We start from the raw sequence: 18,793 nt of genomic DNA on the forward strand, positions 1-18,793 counted from the left end.
GCTGAAGCAGAGCGCTTGCACTTAACCGCTGCGCCACCAGGCCGGCCCCTATACTAAGTTTTTATATGGACTAATCGAATCAAATTCTTAGAACTGTAAACTATTAGAGAAACTGACTCATTTAGTTCTATCACTTTACAGATTAAGAAACTGAGGCCTAGGGAAATTACGTTACTTGCGCAAGACATACAAATATCTCATGACAAGCTCAGGGTGAGAATGCAGGTCTCCTGCCCTTATGCCAAGGGCTCTGCTCCAAGCTACATGACTCACAAGTGTTTTTCCAAAGAGCACACTAACTTAACTTAGGATCCCCACTGGTATTTCTGAATTTGAAACACATCTACTCTTCCCAAATCAAGATAGATGAGACATATTCTGACTTGATTTTCTAGCTGTGTGCATAAAAGAATTGAGATACAAAAGAAGTCCACCTTGGCAAAAAACAGAGCATTTGCGGAGTTAGGTAGCAACGACAAGTTACGGTCACATGGAACTGAGATTCATTTACTAAAACTAAGGTCTCCAAACGCTAACACTTTATTTTGTCACCATTTCTGGAGGGGTAGGTTGTTGAAGTAAGAACAGCACCTCTCTATGTACACAGTGAGGCTTTCTGGTTCTGTACTTTCAGATTCTTGACCTCTGGAAAATTGATACTTTCATTAAACTAGTGTCCAGACTCTCAAGCACAAGCCAGCTTCTAGTCTGACCACAGCAGAGCAACAGGCAAATCCAGTGCCACCCACACCAATTACAGAAGGTTTACTAATCATCAGATTGCCATCAAAAAACACAACTCCACACTATTTCTCAAACATATGACTTAGGTCTTAACAATCACCAGATAATGACTAATGTGTTACTTGAGTATTTTATACATAACCCAGGGTTCAAAAAAGGCTGGGGATTTTGCTCCAAGTAGATTATGGAGTTCACCAGTATATTCATTAAGCATCACGTTTTAACTTTCTGAGAATTCTAACATTTTTTATCCCTCAGCTACAGGGTAACAGTTTGACTCATTAGCTCATGAGTGCTTTGGAGTGGGATTCCATACCCCATTGAGAAATTGGCTCTAAGAAAACGTGCAACAATCCCAGCTCAGGACAGTGCAAGAGAATCCCACCTGTTACCCAAAGCAGATTACCTTTTCACCCATACATTAGGAGCAAAGATTCTCCAGAGTACAAAGGTCAGTCTCCAGAGTACAAAGATCATCAGTTAGAAACTAACAATGAAGACACACTAGAGTGATCATATAATTTAATGTCCAGACCTTAGGAGAGGACATTGGGTATAAACTAGGGATGTTCAGGCAAACTGGAATGTGTATCTCCCAGACATGCATACTCTCTCCATTTATGCTTTGGACAAGCATCCTTGAATTCAAGTTTCCACATCTGTAAAATGGGGTTAATAGTGCTTACTCTTAGGGCTTTTGTGAAGATGACATGAAATAATGAACAGGCTTAAAAGAGATACCTGAATATTAGTTTTCTCCATTCATCCTGTTAAAAACAATTACATCAAGAACTGTCTGTCAGCCAGTAGTGAGGATTATTTGGTGCTGGATGACTTAAATTTTTCCTCCATTTGGTCTTCAAGTTTCCATCTTGAAGGAAGGAGCTGCCAAAATGACTAATAATTGCCAGCCCCTCAATTCTTCCAAGTCATGGTCTCCACGTATCCCTAGATCCATGGCTGCCGTTGCTACTGCTGCTCATGAATTTCCTATTGGATTCACCAAACTTTGCCAATTTACCTGAACTCTCCCAGAGCTTCCATCAGACGGCTGACATAAAACTGGACACGGAGACTTGATTCTGCAATCTTCCTACAGGAGATCATGGCCTTCATTGAAGAGAAAACAAGCCAAATTACTCTCCAAGAAGAAATTCCTTTATAACTATCTACTGGGCTTTATTAATAAAAGACAATATTATAATCAAAACATTCAAGGTGGTAATGACTAAAGTCATCAGGAAGCAGTAATTTCCTTTCCTAAAGCAAACCAATATCTGATCTCTAATATCAATGGGCTAAGGATCTATCACTGTTGCAGGTGATTTAAGTTCTCTGGGAAAGTGATTTAATACATAAACAAAGAGATTCTACCATATCCAAAGCCCCATAATCGCTTCTCTGTTTGACACTGGATTACATTCCTATTACCTTTTCAATTGCACTCTTCAGCCTGTTCATGTGAGATTCAAACAGGGGGAAATGAGAAAAAAAGAAGTCCTGGAAATTCCTTTGTGCCTCTTCTTTCTCACACAGGGAAAAGATGATGCTTATGGCAATTTTCTTCCTCCGAACCATGGCCGGATTAGAACTACAGGTTTCTTCAGCCAGGCTGAATGTCTCATCAGTTGACCTGGAGGAAAAATAAGTTCAAAAAATTGCCATGCATCAATGAATTACATGGAAGATAAACTGTAATGCCAGGGGACAACATTCAGACAGCTAGTCCAGAACACTCAGAGTCTTAACTACGAGTTTATCTACCTCTAATTCATTCTCTTCTATAATTTTCTGTCATGAAAAATGAAAATATCAGCTTGCCACACAATATTATCCTAACGTGGAAAGAAATTTAAATGAAAACTGAAAGTAATTTCAAATGTCCCCCTATTAGATTCTCAGTCCTTTTCCCCTGGCCTATTTCGCATCAGATGGGTGGTATTTAGGTTGGGGTGTGCAACATCTGTTCTCTCAAAACATAGGCCTTTTGTTTTGGTTGACAGATACCAACAGATAAGAATGTCAAAAGAAACATGATCTTATGTGGTATTCTGTTTAACCAAGGCATCGTGTTTGGATATTTAATGGTAGTTAAGGCTTATCTTCCCAAGGCTATTAAAACCATTAGATGAAGTTACTCCTGTAAATGCTCAGATTAAGCCACGTGACTGATTAAGCTCTCTGAGAAATCCCCCAAGCAGAAAGATCCACCTCTCTTCTGGTAGAGCCAAATTCTCTAAAAAACTTAAGATTCTTTCGAAAAACTCTGCTTCTATGATAAGAGAATCATGAAGCCAATAAATTCTGAATATATATTCAACTTTTCTTAAGCGGTAAACCTCACAAATATGGCCCAACCCTGTCTCTTATTTAACTGTTCGAAAAACCAGCATAACTACCACACAGCTACTAACAGCAAGAGTGAAAATAAAAGAAATAACTTGTTTTTTCTACAAAGACATCAAAGCAAAGGACATAACATTGCAAATGGAAGCGCCTAGCCTGGTGGCACATAGTAGGTATGCAATAAGTTTTCTCTCATTGACCCCACCATTTAGTCTCATATCTCTGCCCAATAAGGGAGGATTTGGCTTCCTCCATTTTCTTTACTACAAATTGCAACATAACAATTACTTATGCTTGGCAGAATTCGAGGCACCCTCCCACTCTTGGTCTTAAAGTTCTTATTTAGTGCTCTACTCACAGTCCATAATGTTCCTGTGATTTCAAACATTCGCATTTTTTAAAAACATACATACATCAAAAGTTTTATCCTCAGGAAAGCTATTTTATTTTTAAAGGCAAGGAGATAGACATCTTGTTCTAACCTCAGAGGGATACGTTATTTTTCTTTTAACTTCAAGCAAGATGCGGGAAATGTAGATGGGGTTGAAGAATCAGTAAGAGACTCTCATTAACAGACATGCCTCTGGAAGGACACGATCTCCAGGTGCTGTTGTAAATGCTGTGCATTATAATAAACCATCAACCGTTTTCTCTGAGGAATTCCTAGATCCTAATCATCTGCTCGTCAGAAGAAAATTCTTGAGGCTCTCTTAGAATTTTACTTAATTTCATACATTGCTCCCTCTTCTTTTCCAAGGTGCCCATATATGTTGTCCTGCACCAGTTTATTGGTATTTTGGATACGAAATTCTGAGCTTATATTTTTTTTCTTTCTTTCTTACAACCCTTTCTTCTTTGTCTATCTGCCATTTCTCTTCTTTTTCAAAAGTAAAATGATCATATCAGTCCATTCATCTTTGGCCAATGTGGTCTTCAATATTCAAATTGCAGAAAAACCCTGGACCCTATGCAGTTTTATGCATCATCTTCATCTCTACCCTATAAACAATAACCAACTCCACTTTAACATAGCAGAGAGTGCCACCTACTGAATTTCTGAAAAACTTCCATAGCTATAATAGTGCAGATTGCTCGTACTTGCTTTGTTATATATCTCTCTACTGAATTCTAAAGCAACTGAGCTTCATTCTGTAGTCTTGGATCAATCATGCAAACTGGAATAAATTAGGTCATGTGGTATTGTAATTATATTTTTAAAATTATTCCACAATGAAAGGATGTTTCGGAATGTTTTAAAAAATTTAAGTATGCACCCAAATACTTCGTCATATCTTTACCCTCAAGTCACCAGGTAAGGTATACAGACCGTTTTGCAAATGCTGAAACTGAGGCAGAGTGATTAATCAACTTCCTTCAGGAACAGAAAGCTTCTTAGTGACAATGCTGGAGTTAGAACCCAGGGTATCTGTCCTCTAGTCTAGGCTCATTTCTTGGACACTGGAAACAACCAGGGACTCTGCCCCCATGTCTGATCCATCTGCTGCTGTTCAAGCCATCAGACCATCATGCCAGCTGGAGCACTGAGGGGAAATAGCTGGGAGTAATCACATCAGCTGACAGGCCTTCAAGTCAAGGAAAGACCACTGCTGCCCACTTAATTTTCTCCTTATGAAAAAATCAAACAATTTTGTTGACATTTATGAATAAGTATTTACATACATTATGGGTACTTCAAGATCATAAACAAGGGAAAAACTATGCTTATTTAAGTACATCTCAGTGATCTATAATTAATATTAGGACTGCTTAGTCTAATTGTTTATGTCAGCTTTGAACTTATGCTGACTCTATGTACTACATTGGAACATATGAAATCGCCACATTTGTAGGTCGAAGAGCCATCCCATTGCATGGTTGGTTCAATTTAACAATTCAGATCAAAAGCCTTTCTGGGACATCATCCCTTGCTCTTTTAGGGTTTCAATAGCCTCACTAAGGGATGAAATCTCTGCAGCTTCTCTCCCACTATAGGGAGTACTGCTGTACCAGCTGGCAAACGCCCAAGCCTGACTCCCCATCCAGTAACCAAAGTTCACCACCTGGCACAGGAGGGGGCCTTGCAGCATGGGTGTCAGTCTAGAGCCCACTGTTAAGGATTGTCAATATCCTCCTTGACTACCTGTAACTCTCTTAGGAAGAAAATTTTTGATTACTGTGAATTTTCTCTCAAAGCCAGAGGCAATCATATTTTTGGTACTCACTGTTCTCTTGTCTAGCATAAGAAACTCATTTTCCCAGTCACACACTTGCCAAAAGGGAGAGATCAACTGCACCATCCTTTAAATGAAGGGATCTTCACAGGCAGAGTGATCATTCAAAATGCCTGCTGCACTGACATTCTCCGTGTTCAATAGGACTGAACCCAGGGCCAGCTTCACAGGCCAGCTTCACAGGCATGCAACCCCGCTCACACAAAGCCCTTGTCTCAGAGGGGCCCCAGGTTTGGTTTAATGATCTGTGGTTGCTATCTTGAATTCTTAACAATTTTATCTTTGAACTGTGTTCTGTAAGTGAAGTCTGATGGGACAACGAAGCATGTACATGAGCAGTAAAGACACCAGGCAGCAGAGCATACAGTGGGCTCAAGTCCGAGGCCATGCAAACCAGACATTGAGCAACTGGCCTGGTGGTCGGGCACACATCCACATGTCTGGGCAACCCAGGGTGCCACGAGGCCCCAAGGCAGCAAGGCTGGGACCTGGGCCCAGACTGGTGGCTGTGACAGCGGAAGCAGGAGAGGCAGCAGCAGAAGCAGCAGCAGTCATGGCCATGGGAGAGAGGAAGGACTTGGGCAGGGTCATGACCCTTGGTGGGAGGCCAGCTTGTCCGTCCATCATCAGAGCCCATTCTTATGGAGTCTGCACAAATATTTAACTCTCCGACCTGAACCCCAGGACAGTAAATTATTACAAAGTAAGAGCCTACAGTGGATACTGCAATAAAGCATATCAGAGACTTGGAATTCTTCAGAGTTTATAATAACTCGTTTTGAAAACTGTAGCAGCACTGCAAAGCAAATATCCACAGCCATAGAAATAGAAATTAAATATAAAGTTTGTTGCTCTGGACAGAAAAAAACCCCACTATTTTCATATGAAGCTTTAGATGAAGAAATTATTAATAAAGACGCTGATTTTAAAATTAATTTTTTCATATAATTGAAGATACACTGATAGAATGTCCCACCAGGCATTCTGAATTATATACAACTCACGAAGACACTTTCACTTTCTTGTAAAGCCTTCATGAGTTACAGGAAATAGAGGAAACATTAAAATAAGTTTGTATAAATTTACATTTAAAATTAAATTCAGACTTACACAAAATGGATTTGTGAGAAGGATTAAAGTTTTTTAGAAAAACTATTCCACAAGAATCATCTGATCTAGATGTACTAAAATTTATACTTCAAAAGTTTATTGAAAATTTATCTCAAGGTTATCGTAACCTATAGAGCTCCAGTAACAGTTGTAGCAGCAGAAAGATGTTTCTAAAAATAAAAAAATTATCAAAAATTATTTGCCACCTTGCATTTGCCAGGAGTAACTAATGCTGCTTTCAATTATATTGATGTATAAATTTTGATGACCTAAACAAATGAATCTGCAGAAAAGTGAACCAGAAAAATCTTATGATGAATCAAGATACTGCATTAAGATTACTATTATACAAAATTCTGACATCAAGATATTATTTTTTACAATTTATAAGTTTATGTTATTATTCATGTATCACTATTATTTCTATTACATTTTGTAAGTAAAATATTTTTAAAGGAAAAGCTTTAAATTTTAGTCCCTTTAACAGCAATTTTTCCTGCTTTTTGAACAATGGACTCTGTATTTTCATTTTTGAGCCCAAGGCACTCATTTTAGGCATAAGTTCACTAGAAATTCCCTAGTTACCAAGTCTCAATTCAAATTAGAGTTTTCAAAGAATTTCAGAGGAGTGGGTTGGGGAATGCTATTCAACTTTCAATTTAAACCTGAAGGGATGGAAAAGGATTTTTAGTAAAGAGAAGACATCTAAAGGAGAAGGCTTCTAAGACCCATCTACCTCTTCACAGAAGCCCTTGTAATGACAGTGAGGACGGTGGACGCCCTCTCCTGCCAGTTGCAGTAATGGTAATGATAATAATGGCAATAGTAGTAGTAAATAAGCCATATTGGCCAATATTTTATTTACCATACCCAGTCCAGGCCTGACTTGACTTGCTGTATCTCATTTAACTCTCCCAAGAACGCTGTGAGGCTGGTACCAAGACAATTATCATATTGCAGATGAGGAAGTAACACTTAGAATACAGGTTAACTCATTCTCGCATTCATCTGGTGAGTGGCAGAGGTAGGACTTGTCACCACACCAAATTCCAAGCTCTTAACCATTCCACTTGAAGTCCACCAACCAAGAAGCAGTTTCTCAGAGAGTGATACATTTTTTTTCTTTTTATCTAGCTCCCTAGGATTGTGAGAGCAACCGAAGAGAGGCAAGCAGCCTGATATGCGCTACACACATGCCCTAACCCCTCGTTTCTAAGCTTGTCCTTTCAGTAGCCTCTCTTCCACGGAGGGCTCCCCAATTCCCTCCACGACCACCAGCAAGTGTTCTCTCCCTCCTCTGAGTCCCAAAGCACTTTATGCCTCTCCATAGACTTTATCATTTATTATCTTTATACCAGTACATAAATGCCTATCCTCTTCTCTATTAGTCTTTAAACTACTTATATGCAGGTGTGTAGCTGAATCATCTTTACACCTTCACAGATCCCTACACGTGGTGATTACTAAGTCAACTTACTAAATCAACCAATTTACCTGTGAATTTTTATAGGTATAACTTATCTTAATACCCCTTTAAGTTTTTGGGCTGTAGGAAGAAGAGACTGGAAGCTACTGATATAACATCATAAGAAGCCAAAAATGTACATTTTTCACACAACTAAACTTTAGATCTAAAAACCAACTGAAATGATGGAAGAAAATACCTTGATGCCATCTCTATTCATAATCAGATTTGTGACTGTTTAGCTCAAGAACTAAAGTTTTACAAAGAGAGTATGTCACAATCCTTGAGTTCATATACTTTCAAAGACCACACTGGTTTCACCATAAGCCAAGGGAGAGATTGAGTTCACCCTTCTAACTTACAAGAGCTACACCTGGAAGGAAGCCAATTAAAAGAGAGAGCATACTCATTTTAAACTAACACTAAATCTAACTCATACATGGCACAACTACCCAGATATTTCCCAGTGTCTTCCAAACCAGGAGATGTTACAGGTAGCTTGTTTGAATTGTTTAGCGGATTGAAACCAACATTTAAAAAAAGAAGAAAAGAGAATATATCGCAGTGTTAATATTAATTGGTGAAACTTTTGTTACATATAAAGATGTTTGTTACTGGATCATGATGTAAAATGCGTTAGCATGAGTTGCAGACAAAAGAAAGGTTTGAAAAATACTGACCTATTTCATAAAGTTCCAGTGACGACTAAACAAATCAACACATGTAAAACGCTTAGCCCAGCGCCCCATACAATAAATGTTGGCTATTCACTCTCTCTGATAATTCTTGCAAAAGGTGGGCTAAGTAAGACATTTCGAAGTATTAAATGGTTATTAATTCTAATTAGTTAATTATGAAAAGAACTTGGGACTTATAATAGAGACATGAAAAGGAAAGGCAAAAAATTCAAATTACTTTGTAATTTCCATAAGCTTCTCACTTGTAAACTTCCAGGCTAAGCTGAAGCTAATCAGAAAGTTTCAGCTCTCTTTCTCCACTGATGACAGGTGAGCAGTGTCCTGCCAGCCTCGTCAAGCTGCCTACACTAGTCCCTTTCTCAGCGAGAGGAAATTTGCAACTTACCTCCTTGGAATGATGCCATTTTCCAAACTTGTTGTCTGACTTCGAAGCCAGCGGCGCTGGTAACTGCTGGAAGAGGATGTAGACGAGCTTGGAGATGGAAAAGGTGTAATCAAAAGGCTGCTTAGTGAGGCTGTGGGGAAGAAAAGTTGCAAGTTGCAAGTTCAGGTAAATGAGTCCTCATGAAGCTACATAAAAAATACATGTCAAGTAACCTAAATGTTCAGGTTCTACCAGTCATATCCAGCAGGGGGAGACTGTAACTTCTCTCTTACAAAGACCTCTGTATAGCAAAGAAAACATCCTTTAAAAAGGAAAACAAATTAAAAGAAATAAGGATTACAGACACAGCAAGTGCATCAACTATCAGGCCTCACATTACAAATGCAAAATAATTATTACTCATTATTACAAATGCAATCAGAGTGTAGATGGCAGGTTTATGATAAAATGGCCCGCATAACATAATTGTTTATATTGCTACCTGGTAACTAATGCCATACACAACGTATACTTACACATATTTCCTCCTCTTGACTACTTCTTTACTCTACATTCTGAGGTGAAATCTAGGCAAATAACTAGTTCCTCCACATAGTAACCTTTCTCCTGCTCGCCATCTCCAAATATACATTACTTATCCTCCTTCCCCTCAGCCTCCCTGCAACTCCCTTGGCTATGAAAGAGCAACCTCTAGTCTTAAACATATTTTATGCTTGGATTATGTATTTGTCTCCGAGCCTCTCTCTGCTTCCTCCTGCTACATAATATTATCTGCCTGCACTTGGGCTCTCGGTGAGTATGAGCTGACATGTCAGCCCAGACTCTTCCAACAGGCAGGGAGGGACTGGTCCTCATCAGGGCAGGCAAAGGATTTCTTTCAAATCACAGCTGCTTGGCAGATGTCTAGTGGTTTGGAAGAATGGAAGGAGGAGACAGACCTTTCCTCCTTTTACTTCCCGAGGGCTAGAGAAGTAGGCACTGAAATGTTACTCAGTCCAGGGGAAAAGGAAATGGGGTGTTACAGGTGGCTGGTCAACATTTTCAGAAGCAAATCACAGAGCAAATGAAATTGATTTCAGTAAACACAGTATACTACGCTCAGATAGCACTTAATAAGGCAGTTTCTCCATATGAACTATTATATTTTTATTTACACTTTTATAGGCAGATGGAAATAAGCTGACTCCCTGACCTGAGTTCTTAAATACTACAAAAGTTCCTTGGCTATTAATCGATAATCAATAAGCAAATGCCTAGTGTTTACAATGTGCCAGGCAACTGGGATACAGTGGTGGACAAGACACACACATATTTGCCTGCATGGAGCTTTAAGTCTGTAATACAAGAATATCAATGAACTTCCCAGGCTACAAAATTTAGAGGCATAATGACTCAAGCTTCTTTCCACGGCAGAGATCTGTGAGATGCTTATCTTCTAATCTAGTCAATATTCACAGAAAACTTGTTTGGTAGATCTTAACCATCTTTGTATCCCTTGTACCCAGGACAGCGCCCTGAACACAGCAGACAATAAGTAAATGTTTACTGAATGTACAGCACTCCTTCAGTAAAGTATTACCCAGATGTGGCTGGCCCCAGCAGGTGGCCTCTGTTCTGACCTAGTTTCAGACTTGAGGCTGAACTTAAATCTCCAAAATCAACTCCACAGTTCAAATATCAGTGAGTGGGTAATTTTACTTAGAATTTTGAAGGGAGATAGAAGAGAATTTTTCTTCAAAGTCACACAAAATTACTTAATAAAAATATCCCAGTTAGACATTTCTGCTCCACCTCTAAGTTCTCAAAGTCCCCTATAAGATCCAGAAGATCCTTGTTCCCTATTCCCAAATCTTCAGGGTCTCCTGTCTGTCTCCCCGTCTTATGCTGAGCAAATCAACTTTTTCTTGGCAGGCGGAGGACACAGTTGAGGGGTAGTACTTGCATTATAAACATTTTTTCCCTACCACAGAAGCAAGGTGGAGATGACCTTGAAATCCAATTTATCTGGAAATTGTATTGCTGTATAATTCAGTTTAATAAACTGAGAGCCCAGGCTCCTGGTTCAAATCCCAGCTCTGCCACTCACCAGCCGTGACACTTGGGCAGTTTACTTAACCTGTCAGCTTTCTCATCTGTAAAATGAGGACAACACCACACCTCTGTATTTTTCATAAGAGCTGTAACCTGCTAGGAATTGGACACTGAAATTCACTCAGTCCAATGGAAAAGGAAACGGGGTATTACAGGCGGCTTGTTTGAATTGTTTAGTGGATTGAAACCAACACTTAAAAAAAGAAGAAAAGAGACTATACTGCAGTGTTAATATTAATTGATGAAACTTCTGTTATATATAAAGATGTTTGTTACTGGATTATGATGTAAAATGTGTTAGCATGGGTTGCAAACAAAAGAAAGGTTTGAAAACCACTGACCTATTTCACAAAGTTCCTGTGATGATTAAACAAATGAATACATGTAAAACACTTAGCCCAGCGCCCCATACAATAAATGTTAGCTATTCACTCTCTCTGATAATTCTCGGAAAAGGTGGGCTAAGTAAGACATTTCAAAGTACTAAAAGGCTATTAATTCTAATTAGTTAATTATGAAAAGAACCTAGGACTTGTGATAGAAACATGAAAAGGAAAGGCAAAAAATTCAAATACTAAAAAAAACAGAAGAGAATATGTCTTTTCTCTTCATTATAAAATGCTGAATAATAATTTTTATGGCATACAAATGAAATATTAAGCTAATGAGTTGGCTTAGTGCTATCTGGCACTTCCTCATCAAAAATATTTTAATATTATTTAAACAGATTTTCATGTACAAGTACTGTGGTATATCATTGTCAGTCACATATCCTAGGAAACAATACAGTTACAACTCTCAAAGGCAAGAACAGGCCTAATGTTGGGCTGCAAACTACTGCATTTTCATGAGAAAAGGGTAGATTCCGATATCTATTCTATTAACATTTAGTTATTTGACTGTTGGCCAGGCTCCTGGTTGGAAAGACAGTGCCGTCTGATGCAATGCTAGGGCTCTGGTGTACATCCCAATCACCTGAGGAGCTGGTTTAAAAATAGGACTGCATGGGCTCAGCTGATTCTCGCTACCTTTGCTATGGGCCTGGCATCCAGAGGATACTGAAGAGGTTTTGCATGAGAGTGAAGTGGGGTGGGGTCCAGACCCAGCTGTGCCCCCAGTTAGCTCCGTGAGCTGCCCTCTCCAATTGGTGCCTCCATTATAAAATGTGAGACTTTTAGTTAAATTATTCATAGGCTCAGTTTCAGCTTTAAAAGTGCTATCTATGCCTATCGCTCCTTAATATTTTTAGTATTGCTTTTCTTTTTAGAATACTTTTATAATTAGAAAAAATATGAATACATATAGATTGCAAAGACTTTGGCAATTTTGTGCATTAATAAGGAAATAAAAATTAGCCAAAATCCCATCACCAGGAGATTACCGTTAACATTTTGTACCTGGCTAACTCCCGACTTAAAAATGTGTGCTTTCATCCTCCCCCTCCCGTCTGAGGAGGACTCTTCAACTAGCATCCATTTATTCCTGCAGAAATTAGCAACAAGAAAAAAGAACAAGTCTAAAGGTTGAAAAGTGCTGATTGCTGGCTCTTCTTGGCCAAGGCCATTCAAGTTCACAATAAATGTTTAACTTTCTCTGAAAATACATTTGCTATTTTGAGAGTTTACTAGAAACACTGTACTGATGATTTGACTACAGAATTGGATTTGACTAAATAATGCCCTGAAACTCTTAAGTCAAGTCCATTTACTCAACAAATATTTACTGAGTACCTACTAAGAGCTGAGCGCCATGCTAGGCACCTGGGACAGAAAGTTAAAGGCTATAGATGGACTTTCTGTACTTAAGAATCTTAAACTCACGGAATAAATAAATAAGACGATTTTAGACTGTGATAACTACTATAAAAATAAGTTAGTATGATTTTCTTCAAGCAACTAGGGCAAAAGTTTATAGGGGGTGGCAGAGGTAAATTCTTTAATCAGTGGTCAGAGAACACCTTTATGAAAATGCGACATCTCAACTAAGACTTAAATACCGACAAGAGCCAGCCATGGAAAGGGCTAAAAGGGAAGGCATCTCAGCTATTCCATATGAAAAGAACTGGCTAATATCAATAATTATTTTAAAAACCTATGGGTACAGAGCACTCCATCCAAAAACAGCTGACTACACATTCTTCTCAAGCACGCATGCAACATTCTCAAGGATAGACCATACGTTGGGAAACAAAGCAAGCCTCAATAAATTTAAGAAGATTGAAATCATAACAAGCATCTTTTCAGACCATAATGCTATGAAACTGGAAATGAACCATGAAAAAAAAACTGGGAAAGTGACAAAAATGTGGAGATTAAACAACATGCTACTGAACAACCAATGGATCATTGATGAAATTAAAGGAGAAATCAAAAACCATCTGGAAACAAATGAAAATGAAAATATGCCATACCAAACCATATGGAATGCAGCAAAAGCAGTCCTGAGAGGGAAACTCATAGCGATACAAGCCCACCTTAACAAACAAGAAAAAGCCCAAATAGGCAACCTTAAATTACACCCAACAGAACTAGAAAAAGAAGAACAAACAAAGCCCAAAGTCAGCAGAAGGAGAGAAATAATAAAAATCAGAGCAGAAATAAATGAAATCGAGACCAAAAAAACAGTAGAAAGGATTAATGAAACAAAGAGCTGGTTCTTTGAGAAGATAAACAAAATCGACAAACCCTTAGCCAGGCTTACTAAGAAAAAAAGAGAAAAGCCTCAAGTAAATAAAATTAGAAATGAAAGAGAAGAAATTACAATGGATACCACGGAAATACAGAGGATTATAAGAGAATACTATGAGAAATTATATGCCAACAAATTGGACAATCTAGAAGAAATGGATAAATTCTTAGACTCATACAACCTCCCAAAACTGAACCAAGAAGAAATGGAGAATCTGAATAGACCAATCACAAGTAAAGAGACTGAAATAGTAATCAAAAACCTCCCAAAAAATAAAAGTCCAGGACCAGATGGCTTCTCTGGTGAATTTTACCAAACATTCAAAGAAGATTTAATACCCATCCTTCTCAAACTATTCCAAAAAATAGAGGAAGATGGAACACTTCCTAAATCATTCTATGAGGCAAACATCACCCTGATACCAAAGCCAGACAAAGACAATACAAAGAAAGAAAATTACAGGCCAATATCACTGATGAACATAGATGCAAAAATCCTCAACAAAATATTGGCAAACCGAATACAGCAATACATTAAAAAGATCATACACCATGATCAAGTGGGATTTATACCAGGGACGCAGGGATGGTTCAACATCCGCAAATCAATCAACGTGATACATCACATCAACAAAACAAAGAATAAAAACCACATGGTCATCTCAATAGATGCAGAGAAGGCATTTGACAAGATACAACATCCATTTATGATAAAAACTCTCAACAAAATGGGAATAGAAGGAAAGTACCTCAACATAATAAAGGCTATTTATGACAAATCCACAGCCAACATCATACTCAACGGGGAAAGACTGAAAGCCATTCCTCTGAGAACAGGAACGAGGCAGGGCTGCCCACTCTTACCAATCCTGTTCAACATAGTACTGGAGGTTTTGGCCAGAGCAATTAGGCAAGAAAAAGGAATAAAAGGAATCCAAAAAGGTAATGAAGAAGTGAAACTCTCACTATTTGCAGATGACATGATTTTATATACAGAAACCCCTAAAGAATCCGTTGGAAAACTACTAGAAATAATCAACAACTACAGCAAAGTTGCAGGGTACAAAACCAATCTACAAAAATCAGTTGCATTTCTGTATGCTAATAATGAACTAACAGAAAGAGAGCTCAAAAAGATAATACCATTTACAATTGCATCAAAAAGAATAAAATACCTAGGAATAAATCTTACCAAGGAGGTGAATGACCTATACAATGAGAACTACAAGACATTATTGAAAGAAATCGATGATGACATAAAGAAATGGAAAGATATCCCATGCATGTGGATTGGAAGAATAAACATAGTTAAAATGTCTATATTACCTAACACAATCTACAGATTCAATGCAATCCCAATCAGAATCCCAATGACATCCTTCACAGAAATAGAAAAAAGAAAACTAAAATTTACATAGGGCAACAAAAGACCCCGAATAGCTAAAGCAATCCTAAGAAAAAAGAACAAAGCAGGAAGCATCACAATCCCTGACTTCAAAACATACTACAAAGCAATAGTAATCAAAACAGCATGGTACTGGTACAAAAACAGACACACAGATCAATGGAACAGAATTGAAAGCCCAGAAATAAAACCACACATATACGGACAGCTAATTTTCAACAAAGGTGCTAAGAACATACAATGGAGAAAGGAAAGTCTCTTCAATAAATGGTGTTGGGAAAACTGGACAGCCACATGCAAAAGAATGAAAGTGGACCATCTGCTATCGCCATTCACAAAAATTAACTCAAAATGGATCAAAGACCTGAAGGTGAGACCTGAAACAATAAAACTCATAGAAGAAAATATAGGCAACACACTGTTTGACATTGGTCCTAAAGGAATCTTTTCAGATGACATGCCTACCCAGACTAGGGAAACTAAAGAAAAAGTAACAAGTGGGACTTTATCAGATTAAAGAGCTTCTATAAGACAAACGAAACCAGAATCAAGATGAACAGACAACCCACCAGCTAGGAGAGAATATTTGCAAAACATACATCTGACAAGGGGTTGATTTCCATAATATATAAAGAACTCACACAACTGAACAACAAAAAAACAAACAACACGATCAAAAAATGGGCAGAAGAAATGAACAGACACTTCTCCAAAGAAGATATACAGATGGCCAATAGGCACATGAAAAGATGTTCAACATCACTAATCATCAGGGAAATGCAAATCAAAACAACACTAAGATATCACCTCACGCCCGTTAGAATGGCTATAATCACCAAGACAAAAAACAACAAGTGTTGGAGAGGATGTGGAGAAACAGGAAGCCTCATACACAGCTGGTGGGAATGCAAACTGGTGGATCCTCTATGGAAAACGGTATGGAGATTCCTCAAAGAATTAAAAATAGAGATGCCCTAGACCCAGCCATCCCACTACTGTGAATCTATCCAACAAACCTGAAATCAACAATACAAAGAGGCTTATGCATCCCTATGTTCATTGGAGCATTATTCACCATAGCCAGGAAGTGGAAGCAATCTAAGTGTCCCTCGACTGTCGATTGGATTAAGAAAATGTGGTATATATATACAATGGAATACTACTCAGCCATAAAAAAAGACAAAATCGTCCCATTTGCAACAACGTGGATGGACCTGGAGCGTATTATGTTAACAGAAATAAGCCAGAAAGAGAAAGACAAACACTGTATGATCTCACTCATATGTGGAATATAAACCAACACATGGACAGAGAAAACTGTATTGTGATTACCAGGGGCAAGGGGGGTGAGGGGTGGGCACAAGGGGTGAAGGGAGTCATATATATGGTGATGGACAAACAAAAATGTACAACCCAAAATTTCACAATGTTAAAAACTATTAAAACATCAATAAAAAAATAAAATAAAAAATAAATAAATAAAAAAAACCTATGGGTATTCCCCTTGTATATTTGGATGGATGTATTTCCTCCCCTCATTCTAATATCCATTGAGCATCTACTATATACCAGGCACAATTCAAGATGCTGGGGACAGAGCAGGCAACATGACAGAGTAGGTGGGTCTCTCCCCTCGTGGAGCTCACGTTGCAGGGGAGAAGCAACAAACAAAAATCCCCAAGGAATTACAAGACACTCACAGAATGTGGTAAGTCACAAGGAACAACCCTGACACTGGCAAAGGAAGTAAAAAAGTCAAGAGCTCAGAAGCAGTTATAATTTCTTCAATGGGAAGAATTTTGAGGTTGGCTAATTGATGCTGCTGAAAAATGTGATCATAAGACCAAACAAGTGGCAGGCTCCCTTGGGACTGTGTGCAGGAACAGGGCTACAGCAAATGTTCAGGGCGAGTGCGAACTCTGGCCTAGAACAGAAGGCTAAGACCCTGCCAAACATATCTCACTTGCAAGGAGACATTTGGGAGAAAGACAATGCAGGGAACTCCTACTCTTCTGTCTCTTCTGCCATCAAAATAAAAGCTATATCACTGTGATCGGGCCCCTTAATCTCCTCTCCAAGCTCATCGTGTACTACTCTCCCCTCACTACATTAGAGCCTTCTTTCTATTCCTTATTCACAATGGTTTTTCTGTTCCTTTCACACAAATTTCCAAAGCCTGTTCCCACCCTAAGTCTTCGCATTAGCTGTCCTCATACCTAAAACGTTCTTTGCTCCGATCTTCACAAAGACGGTTACCACCAGCATTCAAGTCAACTGAAATTTCACCTCTGGGAGATGCCTTCCATGAGCATCTCATATGTTTTATTTTCCTCAGTGAGAAGTGCTTTCCTACATTTTACTGTCCATTATCTGTGTCTCGTTTATTGAATATAAACTCCATGTGATCAGGGATCATGCCTATTTGCTCACTGATCTATCCCCATATCCCACAAAAATGTCTGGCATGTAAGATGCTCAAGAAATGTTGCTGCATGAAGAATGAGCAAACAATTATGTGAAGGACAGTGATGTCTGTTTCAATCAATAATATAAAAAAAGCATTAGAGAAACAAATTTCTAGAGAGAATTCAAAGGCTGAATTTGTTAAAAGTTTCCTGTGGTCAAAGCTGTATACACAGCATTTGGAGTTTCTCCACCTTCATTAAAAAAAAAAATTCCTGTGGCGTAGTGGTTAAGTTCATGTGCTCTGCTTCGCCCACCCAGGGTTGGTGGGTTTGGATCCCGGGTGCGGACATACACACCGCTCGTTAGGCCATGCTGTGGCGGCACCCCACATACAAAGTAGAGGAAGACTGGCATGGATATGAGCTCAGGGTCAGTCTTCCTCAAGCAAAAAGAGGAAGATTGGCAACAGATGTTAGCTTAGGGCCAATCTTCCTCACCAAAAAAAAAAAATTTTTTTTTTGTGGTGGTGGTGGTGTGGCTCTGGACCTGAACACTTTTTATATCTGTCTGACACAGAGGGTACTACATCCAAAATACAATAATGATCTTTGTTTACTCTAACAGTGACAGTACTTCTCTTAGAGTTTTTCCTTAAACACTTGAAAAATATAAGGTTCCTTCAAGTTTACCAGTTGTATCTCTAATCACAACAGAATAGAATCATTTAAAAGGTCAATTAGTAGAGCTATAATTATTGTCTGATAGGAAAATATCATTTTAAATAAACCAAACACGTTAATAGGCAAATCAAACGTTACTTAATACATTTTAGTTCCTAAACCACAAAATGATTTTAAGACTAAAAACGGTCCTCAAAAGCACCACAGGTACTTTAAGTTTTAATAAAATTCTTATAAAGCCCCCTGAATGAAAAGACAAAGAAAATATTCTTGCCACCATGATCTCAAAATACCTTAAATTTTTTAAAATAGAGTTTATTTTTTAGAGTAGTTCTAGGTTCACAGCAAAACTGAGTGGAAGCTACAGAGATTTCTCATATACCCCCTGACCCTACACATGCACAGCCTCCCCCATTATCAACATTATCCACCCAAGTGGTAGATTTGTTACAAGTGATGAACCTACACTGACACATAATAATCACCCAGAGTCCATACTTTACATTAAGGTTCACTCTTGGTGTTGTACATTCTATGGGTTTGGA

At 38.4% G+C, this 18,793-nt stretch overlaps 1 protein-coding gene across 4 annotated transcripts in view; it reads right to left on the reverse strand.

The window, feature by feature from the left end:
- Positions 1-18,793, reverse strand: part of FNIP2 (folliculin interacting protein 2) — a 131,885-nt gene that overhangs the window by 36,298 nt on the left and 76,794 nt on the right. For all 4 annotated transcript variants that reach the window (XM_004420972.3, XM_014780242.2, XM_014780243.2 and 1 more), the window contains 3 exons: positions 8,980-9,109; positions 2,176-2,377; positions 1,766-1,854 (listed from right to left, as the gene is read on the reverse strand). In XM_004420972.3, the coding sequence (XP_004421029.1) occupies positions 1,766-1,854; positions 2,176-2,377; positions 8,980-9,109 (421 nt within the window). The remainder of the gene's footprint in view (positions 1-1,765; positions 1,855-2,175; positions 2,378-8,979; positions 9,110-18,793) is intronic.

The sequence above is a fragment of the Ceratotherium simum genome, chromosome 12 (genome assembly GCF_057802395.1).
Source record: "Ceratotherium simum simum isolate JZ-2026a chromosome 12, ASM5780239v1, whole genome shotgun sequence".
NCBI classification, from domain to species: Eukaryota; Metazoa; Chordata; class Mammalia; order Perissodactyla; family Rhinocerotidae; genus Ceratotherium; species Ceratotherium simum.